A 16543-nucleotide genomic window follows, 5' to 3' on the forward strand; every position below is an offset into this window, starting at 1 on the left:
TACTGAGTACTTTCCATTAATTTCTCTTAACCTAAACTAATACTTACAAAAAGAAAAAAGAAAAAAAACCCCATTAATTCCAAAACCACAAAGTTCTGGTTAGGAATGCTGAGAAGAAAGGACAGTATTACAGCTTAAAGGCTGAAAAGCTTTCAGAAAGAGCTCCTTTCCACAGAGTGTATTTGTGTTTGTGTTTTTTTTCTTTTCAATATCTAAAGGTCCATTTTGGCAGCTGTTAAGTACCTGAAATTTTGAGTGCTGGGTTTTTTTGTTGTTGTTGTTGTTTGGCTATTTTTTTGTTGGGGAGTGTTTTCTTTTGTTTTAAATAAAGATATATTAATCTGCCTATTAGTAATAATTAAAGAAAAATAAACCGTAATAGGAAGGGGGAAAGGAGCGTGTGGATCTAATCACTGCAGCTCCTTGGTGCACACTTGAGAGAACTGGAGGTTATAGCCAGCTCCCAGATGGAGATACAGCCACAGCAGAAATACTGTTTGTCATTCTTCCAAAAGAAAATGGGCTCCACTGTCCCACCAAGGCAACTTGAGAGAGCTGTGCCCTTAAACTGCGTTTGTCTCTTAGCCTTTGAAGATGCTGATAGTGCCGTGGATGACCGGGACAGCGACTACCGCAGCGAGACGAGCAACAGCATTCCCCCTCCATACCACACCACCGTGCAGCCCAACGCCTCTGTGCACCAGTTCACGGGCCCGGCTCGCCTGCAGCAGCAGGGAGTCCTGCGGGATTCCTGTGCCAACTCCCTCCAGAACTATGATCTTGATTATCAGGAGCATGTGGCTGCCAGGTGAGTGCTCTCTTACGGGTAGCTCTTAGTTTCTTGTTGTTTTTCCACTACAGGCCATGAAGATACCGAGATGGCAGGGGAGGGCAGATCAAGGGCTCTACAAGTCTTCTAGTAGGAAGGCATTATGTCTGTTGTTGACCCTGGGATTCTACTGTGAACCAGGAAAAACCCATGAGGGTATGTGTTACACCAGATCTGGCAGTTCAGGGAGTTACCTTTAACAGATATGCTCAACTTCAGGTCATTTGCTCTTGGTTATTCTTTCCTCTTACTAGGTTAGAATACTGGGTGGTTGCCTGTTCTGGTACCACGGTGTAGGTGTGCCACTCAAGCCGGTAAAAACATATTCTAGCAGAGTTATCCTGTTAGGAACTTCTTTCTTGGTGCAGATTTATTTTCTCTTCTGGATTAGCTCCAATTCTATTAAATGTGCCAAAACAATATATTCAAGAAGAAAGTCTGTAAGAGATTAGTGGTTGGTTTTTTTTCCTTCTGTTCCTATTACCATATAGCATTGTTGAATGGTGTGCTTTCTCTTTAGATTTACTTTCAGCTGTATGAAAGATAATTTGTTTGCTCTGAATTTTTTTACCATAAATCAGTAGTTTCAGAAGTGTTTTTAACTTGTTGAACTATTGAGCATTGCAGCACTAACTTAACAGGATCAATGGCTGTGAGCTAGAGCTAGTTGTGCAAGGTGAAAGCAGAAGATTTTGGACAGTGCTGCTAATTTTGGTCAGCTTGCTAAGAGAGGTTCTGTGGAACAGGCTAAGCTGCTGCTTCTGCCTTTGGTGAAGAGGGAAGAGGCAGCTATTTAGGCACTATCACAGTTAGAGGTGTAGAGTTTTATTTGTATTATAACTGATTTTTTTCTACCTTATGTCCTTGTTGTTCTTGTTTTCTGAATGTTCTTGCTTTCTGAAGTCTGAACCTAAATTAGTTTATTGTCTTGGGTGGCTGCAACTAAGTTTTGTCCTTCCTGATGTATGGTCGTTAATGGTAACATCTAATGTTGTTACTGTTACTGAGGTTTCAAGAACAGAAGCAAATGTGCCAACAAAATGCATTTTCTGCAGTGTGGTGTGTCTTTCCTAGTGCTCTATTCCTAGTTCATTAAATGTCTTACCTATAAGCAGGTTATTCCCTTTCCCATGTGAGTCTGTGCTTCTGGCTTACAGTGGTACAATTGCTGAAGTTCTAACTGAGAAGATGAGCTGAGGCTTTTTCTTTTTGAGAGAGCTGAGCTGAACAATGATGTTGGGACCTCAGTCAGGGGAAGCCAATGGTAACAGGATATTTTTGGAGTTGTGTGATTTCTTAGAGTGGTGTTGACAATACACATAGTTTTTCATGGCTCACTTTGCTTGGAGTCAGTGTGTATGTGAATTTCTATCTGTATCTAAAAGATAAATGTGTTTGTAAGACCTCCCAAAGAACCACTGCTTGTTTGAATTTTTAGAGAATACCAAGCTGGAATCGTTTTCTTTTTTTCCCCCAATTTCATTAAGGTATTGATGTGAAAGGATCTGGACTGATAAAATTTACTTGAAAACCATGAGCTTTGTAGTTTGCTATGGTCGAAAATTACTTTCAGTCCAGAAATGCAAATCCTCAAAGGGGATCTGAGTGTTCCTGTTCCCATGTGCATCTTCTATTTGCCCAACAAGATTCTTAGCTACATATTTAATCTTAAAACATAAACCATGCAAATAAGCTTTCCAAAGAAGCTACGTGGGATTCTATTACCAGAAAGGTATTTCTAACAAGCTGGCTGAAATGAAGCATGTGGGTAGATCTGAAATATTTTCAAAACAAAGTTGTAGCTGAGTATTGCAGGAACAAATTGTATTTGACTTTTGTTCCTAGTAGCTCTCAGTGCTGTGCACCAGGCAGTCACCTAATGAAGTCAGTGTTTCTGGCAGACTGCAGCTGATCATTACTGTGAAAATGAGGGCTTGTAGGAGGCTCTCCTGGGCAGACCCAGAAGAACAGACAAGAACCTGCTGAAACTTGAACTGGGCAGAAGGTTGTCAGTGCCAAAATGCCTCAGTTGAAACTGTCTGTTCTAGCACCTGGGTTTTTTTCTTATTTGGGTTTGGATGAAAAAGTTCTGCTTCTCTTTATTAGCTGTTACGCGTGATCTTATTCTTTTGATAGAAGTAATGTATTTTCTTCCAACCTCTGCTAAGGATGACAAGCAATATTGTTATGTGTCCTTGGAATGTGTTTTGCTGCCAGCAACCAATTTGGCTTTGTAAGAGCAGACTTATTTCCCTCAGTTTTGGGTTTTTTTTGGTTTTGTTTAAGCACTAACTTTTCTGTGCAATGCTCATTTTCATTAACTGTTTGTCTTCCATACCTCACTAGTCTTGCTTAGTATGATAGCATAGATTCCACTGTGAGAGGCTACACTGACCTAAGAGTCCACATCTGAGTCTTTAGATCTATCAGATGAGTGGGCTACCCTCTCTGCACCTCTCTGCGTGTCTCCCCACATTGAAGTGTTCCTCTGGTACATTTCAGCTGATACCTTGCTGTTTGCCTCAGCTGTTTTTAGATATGTAGTAGTTAAATGCTGGGCTTTTTCTCTTCTCACATGTTTGGTTTCTCATCATTATTTCTAGTAAAAGGGATGCTCTGTAAAAGAGCAGAGAAAACACATACCGGGAAAGAAGCTCAATTAGGAAGAAAAGTAATTTTCTTTATGCCTAAATTAGTCAATTTTTGGTTCAGCATTTACAGATAATGGCTCTTCAGACATTCATGTAGTGCCCATTGCCTTCAGCTGAGTTTTGGAAGGGCTTGATCCAGTAACTATGGTGGCCCTGGGAATCTTTTAAAAGAAAATTATTTCAGTTACCAGCTTAAAATAGCGAGCAAGAAGTATAATAAGTGTTCTAAACTGTTTATAATAGGATTCATTTAAAGTAATGAGCATCTTTCCAATTAGAACAAGTTAACTAATACTGTTGGAAATGCAGCACTAAAGCAGTAGTAGAAATTGCAATGACCAATCTCTCTTTCAGGACTATGTCATCTGTATCCTATGTTGGCACGCTCTTTGCAGCTTGCATGGTGAAAACTCTTGGATTAGCAGTATCCATAAAATGCCTGTGTATCCTCTGTCTTTTCCCTTCTCTGGCACTAGGGGGTCAGGGACACACATGCCCTTATGCTCCTCAGTTCTCAGCAACGGATGATGTGAGGCAAAGCTGCATCTTTCAGGTGATCATATTGATATTTTTACATCCACTTTCTACGTGATTGTCAGAAGCTGTCCTTGTGAGGTTTAGATGAAGAAGCTGTTTCTTTGCTACTACCCTTGGGGCTGTTGAACAATTGAGATTATCCTGCTGACTAAGGGATAAGAATTAATCCCAAAATCCCAAGGGTCATTTACTTGGATTTCTAGGAAGCATCAGATTTTTTCATAGCTTAATCCACTCTCCCACAATGAACAATTACAAATTGCTGGATCTGTTCAGATACATTATAAATGGGAAGTACAGATCCTGAAAATCATCTGAGGCTTATGATGGGCTAATATCCAGCACAGATGTTTTGTTTTTCTTTCTGATCCAGTAACAGCTCTGAGAATCTTAATTGTGTGTCGGTAGGGGCACCTTGAGGCCTTTAGGTGCAGCAAGAGCTCTCCCAGCAAATAGGAACGATGAAACAGCTGAAACTCCTCTTGTTGCTCATGCCCACGGTTTGTATTTTGTCCTCTGTCTCACTTGTCTGGAGTCCAGTGACTCCTAAGTCTCCAGATGAAATCTGTTGCCAGCCCTAGGAGATACAGGGTCCCTGAAGGCTTTATGAATACTGCTAAAACAAAGTCTGTGGCCCAGAGCGACCGAAATGGAGGCACAGCATAGTGGAATGGTGTGTGTGGGCACTGCATCTCAAAGTAGTCCTGTTGCTGCAATAAGTCACTTCTTTTCAGCATGCCTATAAAAGCAACAGCAGAGTACTGGTAAGCTAAGGCTGTGTCCCCTCACTTGATCACAAAAACTGTTCTCCCTCAAAAAGGCATTTCTAAATTTTGTGTAGACATAACCGGTTGAATCTCATAACCTCTGCTGCTTTTTTTTTTACTATTTGATTGAAGTGTAATGGTGGTAGGTTGGCAGGTTTTCAATTTTGTTGTTTCTGAAGTTTCTTATTTAATTTTCATTTACTTAATGCATGTTTTTCCATTACTATTTTTTCTGTACTTCCTATAGTTTTTTTTAAAACTGTTGTTTTTCCCTTCCTATTTTTTTTTTGCTGCCTCTCTTCCTTTCCCTCCCACTCCCTTTATTTCTCATCTTAGACAAGGATCTCTAGCTAGAAATGAAAGAGTCAGGATCATTCCATTTGACACTGAAGATGGAGAAGAACAACAGGAGAATAACTATGAAGAGCTAGGAAAACTTTTAATAGAGGATTTCTTAGAAAAAACTCATAAAACTAGAAGTTGGCATGAAAAAAACATGAAAAAAATGCAAACTCTCTCAAAAAGAGAAAATTTAAATCACTGTGAAAGATCAAGGTACTGCCAAAATGTGTGTCTGGAGTCAGGGTCTGTAGATGTTCCTAGATATCCTCAGGAATATGATACAATTGATAGAAGAAGGAAAAAGAAACTGCGATACAATTTTGAAGAGAGAGAACGAATAAGCCTGCAAAGTAATGGAAGTCTCCAGTTTCCTGGGGAGAAAAAAGTCTATTTCAATGGTGTGGCAGCTGGTTCTGAACCCATTGATGATTTCCCAGTATATGATAGAGTTAGAAAATATACAAGGAACTCTGAAGGTAAGGGGTTGCCTGCTTATCCAGTCCTGCGTCCATACAAAAATGGGTTAATGGTTAAAAGTGGCAAGTTACCCAACAAGCAGGGGATGAACCATGAAGACTCACTTCACCTGAGTAACACTGAGGACATGAAACACAGGAGGATGCTAGAGAACACTTTCGTGCCTGTTGATGTCCTTGAGGAATTTGACAGCAGTGCTTCTGATGAGTTCCAGTACTCACCTGTTTCAGATGATGAAATGGGGGAACTTTCAAGAAGATGGTATGATTCTGACATCAGCCATTTGAGAAACATAACTGCTAATTTCCCTGCAAATGTGGGCTCCCAGTTAAAAGATAGCTCTGATAAAAACCATAAAACTAAAGAGATCAAACGTGATTATCCTGTGCAAGACTTAACACTCTCTCCTGTTGAAGAACCCAATGAGGAGTACATAGACACAATGGATGAACTTCAGTGTCTGGTAGAATCAGTCTCTGAATACTTGGCCGAAAAGGAGGAAGAAATCAGCAAATTTGGTACATTGCCAGAAACAAAAAAAAAAGTTGAGAATGTGCCACTGAAGCAGGATAATGCTGATGATTCAGCAGAAGCTAAAAAATCTGAGCAGACCAAACATCTTGCTGCAGAGGAGAGCACCAAAGGCAAATCTGAATCTCTTCCGGACTTGTCAGGTGTGAAAAATACAGTGAATTCTCTCTTCAGCTCTTTCACAGAGAAGGTGGGGTCAAGCACAAAGCAACTCACAGCCTCTGTTGAAAAATTTGTGTCTTCCACTCCAGAGAATATAGAAAACAAAGACTCATCAGAAGGTGGAATCTTGAATGTATTTACCATTAAGGCTAAAAGTGAGAGTTCTTCTTCTGGAGGTGCAGCAGAAAGTAAGTCTGACACCAAGTTCTCCATTCAGTCTTTGCTACCATCTCAGGTGAGCAGTGATAAAAAAGCCCAGAACACAAACTCCAACAAGCCAGAAACCACTGAGGCAGACAGTAAGGCTTCTGCACCACATCTTCCCCAGCAAACACAAGGAAATTCTGCTGACAGCCAGCAGAATCAGCATTCAGTTGTGAATTCAGTTCTAGGCATGTTTAATCCTTTAAAGATCTTCTCTGAGAAGGAAGTGCCAAAACAAGAAGTCACAAAAAAGGAGCACACCAAAGACAACCATGCTGTGAAAACTGAGGAGGCAAAAAGGAGCGAAACGCCGTATGGACAGTTGTCAGCCAAGACCAGCAGCACTGTTCCAGTGGCACAGAAAACTGAGATCAGAAGTGAGGCAGAGGTAAATTCAAGTAGCAATTCTGTGTCTTCTATCTTTGGCAGGCTCACAAACTCAGTCAGTTCCTTCAGTCTGAAAGCCAATCTTGATGGTCTCTTGGCTCCCAAGCAGCCAGATGTGCCACAGAAGCAACCAGATCTGCATCCCATTACAAGTCAGCCAGGTGCCACTTTGGTAGAGGGTGCGCCCATGTCCAGGGACCAGCCTCCTGCAAGTCACTCGGAGGATCAGCATCCTGCAGGCCATGGACTGGCAAACAAGCAAAACAGAAGTCATGTGGAACCTAAGTCACAGCCTCAAGATCAGGACACAGCATCTGAAAGCTTTTTTAGCCCACTAAAGTCTTTCAGTCAATTGTTGCTTCCTTCTGCAGAACAACAGAAGAAAGAATATACATCTGAACATTTTAAAGACCATAAGTCTGAGGAGGGTATAAGACAAAATGGTTCATCAAAGGAAGAGCACTCATTTCCTTTCACTGGAAAACTTCCTTTTATCACTGGGTTGGGTTCATCAAAAGCAGGAACAGGCTGGGTTCCAGCAAAGCAGGAACAGAGGAATGAGAAAGGAGGCTTTATGTCATCGTTATTTAAATTTTCTTCTGCAGAAAATTTAGCACCTACACAGCACCAAAAAAGTCATCAGGGTTCTAGTGGTAGTTCCCTGCATGAAGGCAGAAACAGTAATTCAGGAAATGCTGTTTCAATAAAATCTAGCTCAGTTCCAAATTTATCCGACAATAAGGAGGAACTTTTACAAAGAGGAAACATGACTAAAGAAAACTTATCTACTGTCCAGGTAAACAGAGAAAAACACCATGATAGTGCCTCAGCTACTCTTAAGGCCAAAGAAGTGCAGCAGAAATCTAAGAGTACTCAAGAAGAACCTAGAAATGTAAAAGGAGGACTGATGAAAGAGGGAGTAAATGCAGCAGACTTAAGCAAAGGCTCAGTTGAATCCACCTCTTCAGCCAAAGGGCCAGAAGCTCCAAGTGCAGATGATACTCAGAAGAAGCACACTCTAGGTTTTCTTTCTGGCTTTCTTCACATTTCTTCAGATGAAAACATGACCAATAATCAAGATTCAGCTGCCAAAATTGAGAGTGATAGCCAGAAAAGCACTTCTCCTAGATTATTTTCTGGCTTATTTAGGTTTGCCTCAAGTGAAAACTTGTCTGAATGTAAGCAAGAGAAGACAAAAACGAATTCTCTGGGCTTCATGAAGCTTTTTGACAGAGGTGAGGATTCTAGCTTGGAGACAAAGCCCAGTAATCCAGGAATGGCTTCTGACAGTCAAAGCAGCACTGGAGAAAAGCAGGAAGCTTCCAGCTTCTTAAAAAATCTGCTGCCAAAACCAAAGGAGAAGCAGGATAATGTGAAAACAGTGGAATCTTCCACTACTGACCACCTGTCCAGTGCAAGAGTAAATGAAACAACTGAGCCTCATGTTCCCCACAGTGGGCATCCTGTGCCCCCTGAGGCCCTAAATCTGCAAGCCAATGTACAGGACTTGTCTGGAAAGTCTGTAAATAGTAGGCATGTTCCTCACCAGGATGCAGGATCTACAATTCTTCCAATTCCTTTAAACAAAGGATCAAATGAATCTCTCAATTTGACTAATAAAAGCTATAACCCTATGGAGCAGTACTCAGCTTATCAGGAAACAAGGAGCCATTCTAGCTTTGAATGGGAATATGAAGTGGGGGGACTGTCTGACACTCATGGGATAGCAGTACCAGTTTACTATGTGTTAAACCAGAATCCTGTTCTGCCTCCTCAGTTCTTGGACTGGCCTGAAAATAATGTGGTCATGAATCTTTGTAAAAAGGATGGGAATGCGAATGTCATGGATTGGCAGACTAATGCCAATTTTGATGGACAGAGTCTAGATTTAAGCACGATGTCATATGACTCGTTTGACCAGTTAATGTTTCAAGACATTTGTTTGGAAGAAAACGATGCATGGACTGCCAATTCTCTCAATGAAAGTTACAGTAACTTTGCACCCTTTGAAAGAGATGGTGGTTACTCATTTGAGGAGTTGCCCATGGATTTGAGCTACTCCTCTGGCTGTGATGGAACAATGTGGACACTAATTGACCAAGATGCTTTAAGTATGGATGAAGGCTTAATGTACTCATCCTATAGCCGGGATTATCAGGAGTGGATAATGATGCTTGAGCAGGGCATGTGGTGGCCATCAGAAGATGGTGATTGTGGATACTACATGTACAGTGACAACCAGTATGTGTATTCCCTGCTCACTGATCCCACTGGACAGTATGTCTACGTTTGTACTCCTGAAACTTACTCCTACATGGACTGCTGGGATTATAATTTCCAGATGGATTCCATTCCAAGAGCTGTGCTGGAAGACAACACAATTGCTGTTTGTGGTTTCAAAGTCCCTCTTGGCAGTGAAGATGAACTATTTTGGTTTGCTGAAGAAGAAGAGGGTCTAGATGATTATACAACAAATAAACCCCTGGATTTGTCAGTAGCTTTGCAGAGGAGTGACCAGCTAATGAACATGAATTTGGAAACTTTTGCACAAATGTTTGAGGAGTCTATTTATTATCAGAGAGAGCAGCCATTAGACTTTTCAGGTTATAAACTTCAAAAACTCAAAGTAGATTTCAGACCTGAGAAGGAAACCCTGAGTCATTCAGAGGAGCCTCCATTAACCCTTGATCTCAGAACACATTCCAGGGCAGCTTTCAATAAATCTCTGAGTAAGGAAGTCCACACTGAGGAAGTTGGTAAGGCTGTCCCAGTGACAACTTCTGGGAGTGGGTCATCAGGATTCTTTGGATTCCAGCTGTTTCAGTCTACTCCTAAAGCTGAAGAAACTGCAGCATCTACTGAAAGAGAAACAGAAGCAAAAAAGACTGAGGAAGATAAGAAAACACCAGTGAACAAAGTTAGTTCCTTATTTTCTGCTTTGGGTGGACTAATTGGAAAGTCTACAAGCCCTGGCTCTGAGACATCAGAAGATTCTACCTCAAAAAGAACAGACATACAGTTAATATCATCTGAAAACAAGACTGATATTTTATCACTTACACCAAATAAAAAATTAGGTGAAGAACAAGCTAGGCAGAAGTTTCCTGTTACATCAGAACCAAGAAGAAATACTTTGTCAGGACTTAATTTGGAGGCTGATAGAAATGAAAAACCAGAATTACACCAGACTGAAAACATCCATGTTAAAAAACCAGGGTTAACAAGATCTCCTTCTATACTGAGCCAAACTGCAAAGGATGGCGGGCCCATACGAGAAGAGAAACCTGTTAAAGCAATTCCGGTTTCCAGGCGTCTTGAAAGGCATGCAGCCATTAATGAAACAAGTCAGCCACAGCCAGCTCCAAGCCAATCAGCCACTGAGCCTGAGGAGACATTATTTAAAAGTGCTCTGAAATTATTCAGTCTTGGAGAAGATTCTCCTGCAACCTCAACTGCCAATAAACCCCAGTCTTCTGGATTTTTTGATTTCTTTAAAACCCAAGTAAGCAAAGTGCCACAGCCACCACCAGAACTGGAGAAGAGGCAAAGTAATAAACCAGAAGAGGTGAAACAGCCAGAACAGAAGGAAACCTCTGGTATCTCATCTTTATTTGGATCTCTTGGAGATCTCTTCAAAGTGGAGCCTGTGTCTGCTCAACCAAACTCAAGCACTACACCTCTGCCAAAACCCAACAGCAGAACTGTGACTGAGCCAAGGCAGAAACCTGCAAAGTCTGGGGGTCTTCAGAGTGCCAGTATGCCATGTCTATCCTCCACCCCCAAGGAAGAGTTGAAAACAGAAGGTGTGGACAAGCAGGTCTCTCTTAGTCCCAGGGTGCAAGAGGAACAACAAAGCAAAAAAGCCCTGGAGAAATCTCCTGAGAGTAAAATAGTGTCTCCTGGAAATGTTTCACAGAAGCCAGTGAGTGTAGGTCCCAGAGGAAGCCACCTGGGCCAGCCAGTTGGGCACCAAAGCAGCACACCAATGGTCACCCCAAAGCAACAGGGAGGTTGTGTAGGAGACAGAGCTAATCAGGCAAAACCAAAACCAGACCAGACACCCAAAGAGTCAGGTTTCAGTTTGCCATTCAGCTTCTCTGATATCCCTGCTCCGAAATCCCAGCCAGCCAGTAAGAGCATATTCTCCTTCTTCACTGGGTCAGATGAGCCAAAGCCTTCAGCACCTGCTGCTGCTCCTGCTAGTGGGAAGCAACAAGAAACAGAGGGGCTGTTTCATTTGCCCTCCTTCTTCTCCAGTGGTGCTGCTCCTGAAAAGAGTGTCCCTCAAAGAAGTACTAGTTTTAGCTTCTTCAATTTGACATCCTTTTTGGATGAAAAGCCACAGACTACTCCAGGACAGGAAAAAACAGCTAAACCAGTGAATTCTAAGCCACCAACTGCTCCTAAACAGGAGCGCTACACAATACCAGCTAAAACAGTGAATGCTAAACCACATATGAAGCAAAATGTTCCCACTGACTCTGGTGTCAAAACCAGCAGTTCTACCAGGCAACAAGGTGCAGACAATAAAAAAGAAGTTGATGATATTATTGCAGCAGTGACTGACAAACAAATGTCTAATGACCTCATGATCCCAGAAAATAAATCAGAAAAGCTGGCAGTGGAAAATGTAGAAAGTATTGCTGCAGTAACTGAAGAGAATGGTTTAGAAAAGCTTCCACAGACCAGTGGAGAGAGTGACTTAGGCAAGCTTCCACAGGCCAATGAAGAAAGTGGCTCAGAAAAGCTTCCACAGGCCAGTGAAGAGTGTGGCTTAGGAAAGCTTCCACAGACTGAGAACAAGCTTGTAACAAGCTTGTCTGCTCCTGGTCCTTGCCTTCAGACTCCCACTGTGCAGGAGGTTTCTCAGGACCAACAGAGTATTTTCCCAAGGGCAGAAGAAGATGCTTTGGGTACTATGGAGAAAATGGACAGTGTTGCATTTCTTACTGATGAAGAGCCTTATTCTTCCAAAGAGCAAACCTCAGAAAAAGTTGATCATAGCATGGCCTCAACTGATAAGATGGATTCCCAGGGTCTAAATGACTTAAATAGTGTGAGTGACATGAAAAATGAAGTGGTCGCTGAAGGAGTACGTGTACAGAATGAATTGCCAGATCAAAAAGTACCTCAGCAAACTGTCAGATTACAAAGGGCACAGCCACATGTTCCTCCTAAAATGCCAGAGGCACCTAATTTGCAAAACAAACCAAAGGAACCTGAGAGTGATAAATCAGTTTTAGATTCCTCAGTTGAAATGTTTTCAAGTTTCATGACAAAAATGAAACCACCTAAAACATTTTCTGGTTTCTTTTCTCAACCTCAAGCTACTGCACCTCCATCTGCACAGAAGGGGAGCTCCTCTTTCTTTGGTTTCTCATCCCTGCCAAGTGGCCCAGCACCAGCTTTCACAAATGATATATTTGGCATCTTCAAAGGTCCAAAAGAATCTCCAAAAGAGATGTCTCCAAAATCCACCCCTAAACCTCAAAGCACTGCTGTGAGAGATGTCACTGGGTCTGTTCCAGTAAAAGACTCTAGGGAGCCAGAAAATACAGCTACAGCCAGAGAGTCTAAAAGAGATGTCTCTACCTCTGTGAAGAAGGATGTAGTACCTGCTTCAAGAGAGGAGAACTCCACAGAAGAGTCTTCTGTGAAAACAGAAACTGAGGAGAAAAAGAGCTTGGAAACCTCTAAAGAGGAACCTTTGAGTTCCACTCCAGAAACAGGAGTCTGTAGTGAGAATGAAGCCCTTGAGCAGCAGGATAGTGAAACACAGCTCTCTGAGGTGGTAGATGCTCTGCCATGCCAGTCTGATCTCAGTGGTGCAGTTGATACAGTGCAGACTGAGGCCACTGACCAGGCTGATGTAGGTACTTTCCAACCAGATGCAGACAAGGCAGCCACTGACATCCTTCACACTGGCTCTACTGATAAGCTCGCTCTGGAAACAGAAGCCCAAACTAAGAGGGCAGACACAAACCTTTCTCAGTTAGATGAGAGTGCTGCATTTGAATCAGAGCCTGCTGTTGCAGGGGATCAGGCCAATGCTGGTATTGATCAGAAGGACTTGATCAGTAGTAATGACAGCAAACCCACAGCTCCAGCTGATGAGCCCAGTGTTCATCTGCCTGAGCTGAATGAAGAGAAGACAACTGAGGTAGAAAAGCAAACTGCTGAACAGGAAAAACATCTAAGAATTGATGAGGTGCCTGCAGAAGGGATTGCTTCCAAATTGGACTTGAAGAAACAGGTTAAAGTTAATAATGTTGCTCCAGATACAAGCAGTAATAAACCTGTCTTTGAAATACCAAACATACCCAGTTTGCCAAAATTTGGCTTTATGTCATCTTCTGATAGTGGAAAACCTTTTGGGTCATTCTTCTCTCAACAGCCACCTTCTGCTAATAAAGCGGGAACTGATGAGGGCCTCGTGTCCAGTTTTAAGAAACTCTCTATGTCTCTTTTTGAAGGAAGTGGTGAAGAAAAAGTGAGTAAGCCAGAGAGTGCCCAAGGAGCAGTATTTGGGAAAAAGCTAGATTTCTCCTTTCCCTGGCAAAAAGACATCAAGGAGGCCTCTGCCAGAAAGGAACCACATGCACCACCACAGGCTTTGTCAAAACCAGATGACAAGGTGTTAGGAACAGTCAGTTCAGACGAAAACTCAAAATCTGCAGTCTCAGATCAAGTGACTGATGCAAATAGAGAAGTAAAGTTGTCTTCAAAGCAGCCTGACACTGTAGACAATGAATGTTCTGAAGAGCCATCTGGTGCAAGCACTCTTGATGATACATCCAACAAAGAGCTGGGAGAAAAGCTTGACAAAAAGTCAGAAGATCAACAGAATGTGATTTCAGGTGAACTGCAGAAAGAAGATCAGGCAGAGGAGCATGTGCCAGACAAGCCTGAGGAAAGAGAAATATGGCTTGATTCTGCTTCTGGTGGAGCAGTACTGCATCCTGACACACTGGCTGCAGATCTGCATAGCTTGGAACAACTGAATAAGAAAAGGCTAGTTACAAATGAGGCATAATAAATGGGATATGACCATTTATAATGCAATGCTGCAGCAGTAGAGAGTAGCCTTGGTGTCTGATGTTTGTAGCTCAGTTCCGGTCCCCTACCTGTTGTCAGTGGTTGTAATATAACTGGTGGCTGTCACAGACAATATGGCAAACTGCAGTCACTAGTTACCTGCAAGCCTTTAGACCATTTCTCACCTTTTTCCACTCCTTTTCTGTAAGTGTAGTTGAATTTCCCATGTTCTTATAATGTGTCCCACTGAATGAGATGTTTATATTGCTAATTTCATTAGTCTTTCAGAAGTTATGTTTTTGTGTATTAATTCTGCTGCATGCAATTCATTTTGCTTTCTTTTTTAGCAGTAATAATATTGTATTTGCTAAGAAAAAAGTAACAGGTAGAGTGTATTGGTAGGGAGGAACATTTTGTTCTCAAAATGCAAGGTAAAGGTTTTCAGTTTTAGAGAGAAATTTAACTCACTGATGATACATTATAGAACTATTTAGGTTTACTTTGTACTGCTGAATATATTAAAACACTTTCAGAAATATCAATGAAGGTATTCTAATGCTTGGTCTTCCTAGAATCCATGCAAAATTTATTTCATGCAATAATGAAAGTCCCTAGAGGAAGGTGTCAGTATTTCATAAGTGTATTCAGTCCTGTGCATATGCTAAGTAACAATTGCCCTTAAAAATCAAAACAGAGGCCTGCTAAACTTAAATTTAAGTATATATTCTATGTAATATAAGTGAAACTTGGTCCTCTGATCATACAGTTGCAAGTCTGCACTCACAGAACTTCCTGGCTCCAAATTCTTCCAAGACTGCAAGAGAAAAGTATGAGTGTTCCTTAATTCTTGGCCATAGTTTTCCTGACTGTGTGAGAAATCTCCATCTGCTATATTTTGTCTGAAGATTCTAGGAATTCAGTCGTGAAAGTGGTGTCTTGAATTGCAGAGGTCACACCCCTTTAATGCTGGGGTTTTTATATAAAAAAAATTATTGAGAAATTTCTACTGGAGTGAGACATGACTTTTCTTTGAAAAACTGCTCCACTTTTGTAAAAGGTTGTAAGTTGAAGGACTTGACAGTCTTAGTCTTGACTGCAACATATTTTATCATAAACTTTTAATACATAAAAGTGAAGTTGACTTTGTTTTTAAACAGTCATCTTAAACAGATGTGATAAAGACCCTTCTGCAGCAAAACTGCAGAAGACAGAAACACTTTCACTCTGAATTGCTGTGTTTCCATTCTTATTCGTGTCTGGTTATTAGAATATCTTCACTGCAGTTTCTAGCTGGTGTAAGATGACGCAGTAGTCGGTGCAACGAAGACCAGTGTATAGAGTGTATGTGAGTGTGTGTATATATATATATATATATATATATACACAAAAGAATTATATATGGTCTATATGCTGGTAGATTGTGTACAAAGTATTTCTACTGCCTACCAGACTTTTGAGATTCACAAATCTATAATTACATAATAATCATAATAATATAATAGTTAAATGTGACTTCATAGCATGCCTTTTTAGTAATATTTAGTTTCCTGCTCAGTTTTTTACATGTGTAGGTTGTTTTGTATTTTTCCAAGCCACTGTTTTTTCTGACAGACTTTCTTACTCTCTCATAGTCCTGCTGGCAGTAGTAGATACAGCTCCTCTTGCAATGTCAGCCAGGAAAGCTCTCACCTCAGTGAGCTGGAACATTCCCATGAAAGTGCCCATGGCTCTGAGCAGGAGGATGATCACCAGGAAAGGCAGTCAAATCACTCTTACCATAGTTCGAGCAGCTACCAGAAGGACGGTCAGGCATGGCTCAAAGAGCAAGAGGAGCCTCATGGCAAAGGAGAGGAGGAGAAGGTCTGCAAAACTGAGGAAAAACCTGCAGACCATTCTGCAACTAAGTTATCTCTGGAACTTGAGAAGCCCAAGGATGTTGATACAGGAGTCCAAATGAGGTAGGTGAAGCTATTACCAATTTATTTTCAGCTGGGTCAAAGAGGATTCTTCTATTTGCTGTTTCCCAGGGCAAATTATGTACATTGTTCTTGCAGCCTTTTCTGATCACTGAGTTGATGTTGCTGGTCTGTGAAACATATGTTATAGAGGACCAGTTACTTATGGGACATTGGCTAAGCTGAAGCTATGTCTGCCTTGTGTGAAAAGAGGAACACTTGCTAAAACTGTGATTTTTGTGTGTGTGTAAAGAGGAGCACCACCTTGGAGCTCATTTGCTAGATTCTCTGGTTTTGGTTTGATGGACATACTCCGGGACCAAAATGGCTGCTTCCATTGCTCATGTGGGATCAAGTTTATGCTTGAACAACCAAGAATTATCTGTTTTCATGGTTAGAGCTTCACTAGTTCCGTTCTTGTAGACTACCACCATTAGGGTTAGTGTTTATTGTAGTTGTAGGTTGTAGAGAATTACAGCATGAATAGACATGTTGCTCTGACTCACTGTGGGAGCTTTTCTTGTCCTTGTTTTTTGTCTTTCCAAGCTGTCAACAGTATTCAAAAGTATTTCATCTAAGTTTGGGCGAGTAGAGTACTGGGTTTTGCACAGGTTTTACAAAAATTTCAAATTTCACTACTTAAATTTGGGAGTGACATTTTTCCTT

General features: G+C 41.3%; 1 protein-coding gene across 8 annotated transcripts in view; it reads left to right on the plus strand.

Moving 5' to 3' along the window:
- The window catches only part of UNC13B (unc-13 homolog B), a 208244-nt gene that overhangs the window by 64005 nt on the left and 127696 nt on the right, over positions 1-16543 (plus strand). For 5 of the 8 annotated variants that reach the window (XM_030258840.4, XM_041711471.2, XM_072922644.1 and 2 more), the window contains 2 exons: positions 586-808; positions 15554-15880. In XM_030258840.4, coding sequence (XP_030114700.4) covers positions 586-808; positions 15554-15880 — 550 coding nt within the window. Of the gene's footprint in view, positions 1-585; positions 809-5120; positions 14046-15553; positions 15881-16543 lie in introns of those variants that run through there. The other 3 variants (XM_072922639.1, XM_072922637.1, XM_072922638.1) reach the window with 3 other exon arrangements.

This window comes from Taeniopygia guttata, chromosome Z (genome assembly GCF_048771995.1).
Source record: "Taeniopygia guttata chromosome Z, bTaeGut7.mat, whole genome shotgun sequence".
NCBI classification, from domain to species: domain Eukaryota; kingdom Metazoa; phylum Chordata; class Aves; order Passeriformes; family Estrildidae; genus Taeniopygia; species Taeniopygia guttata.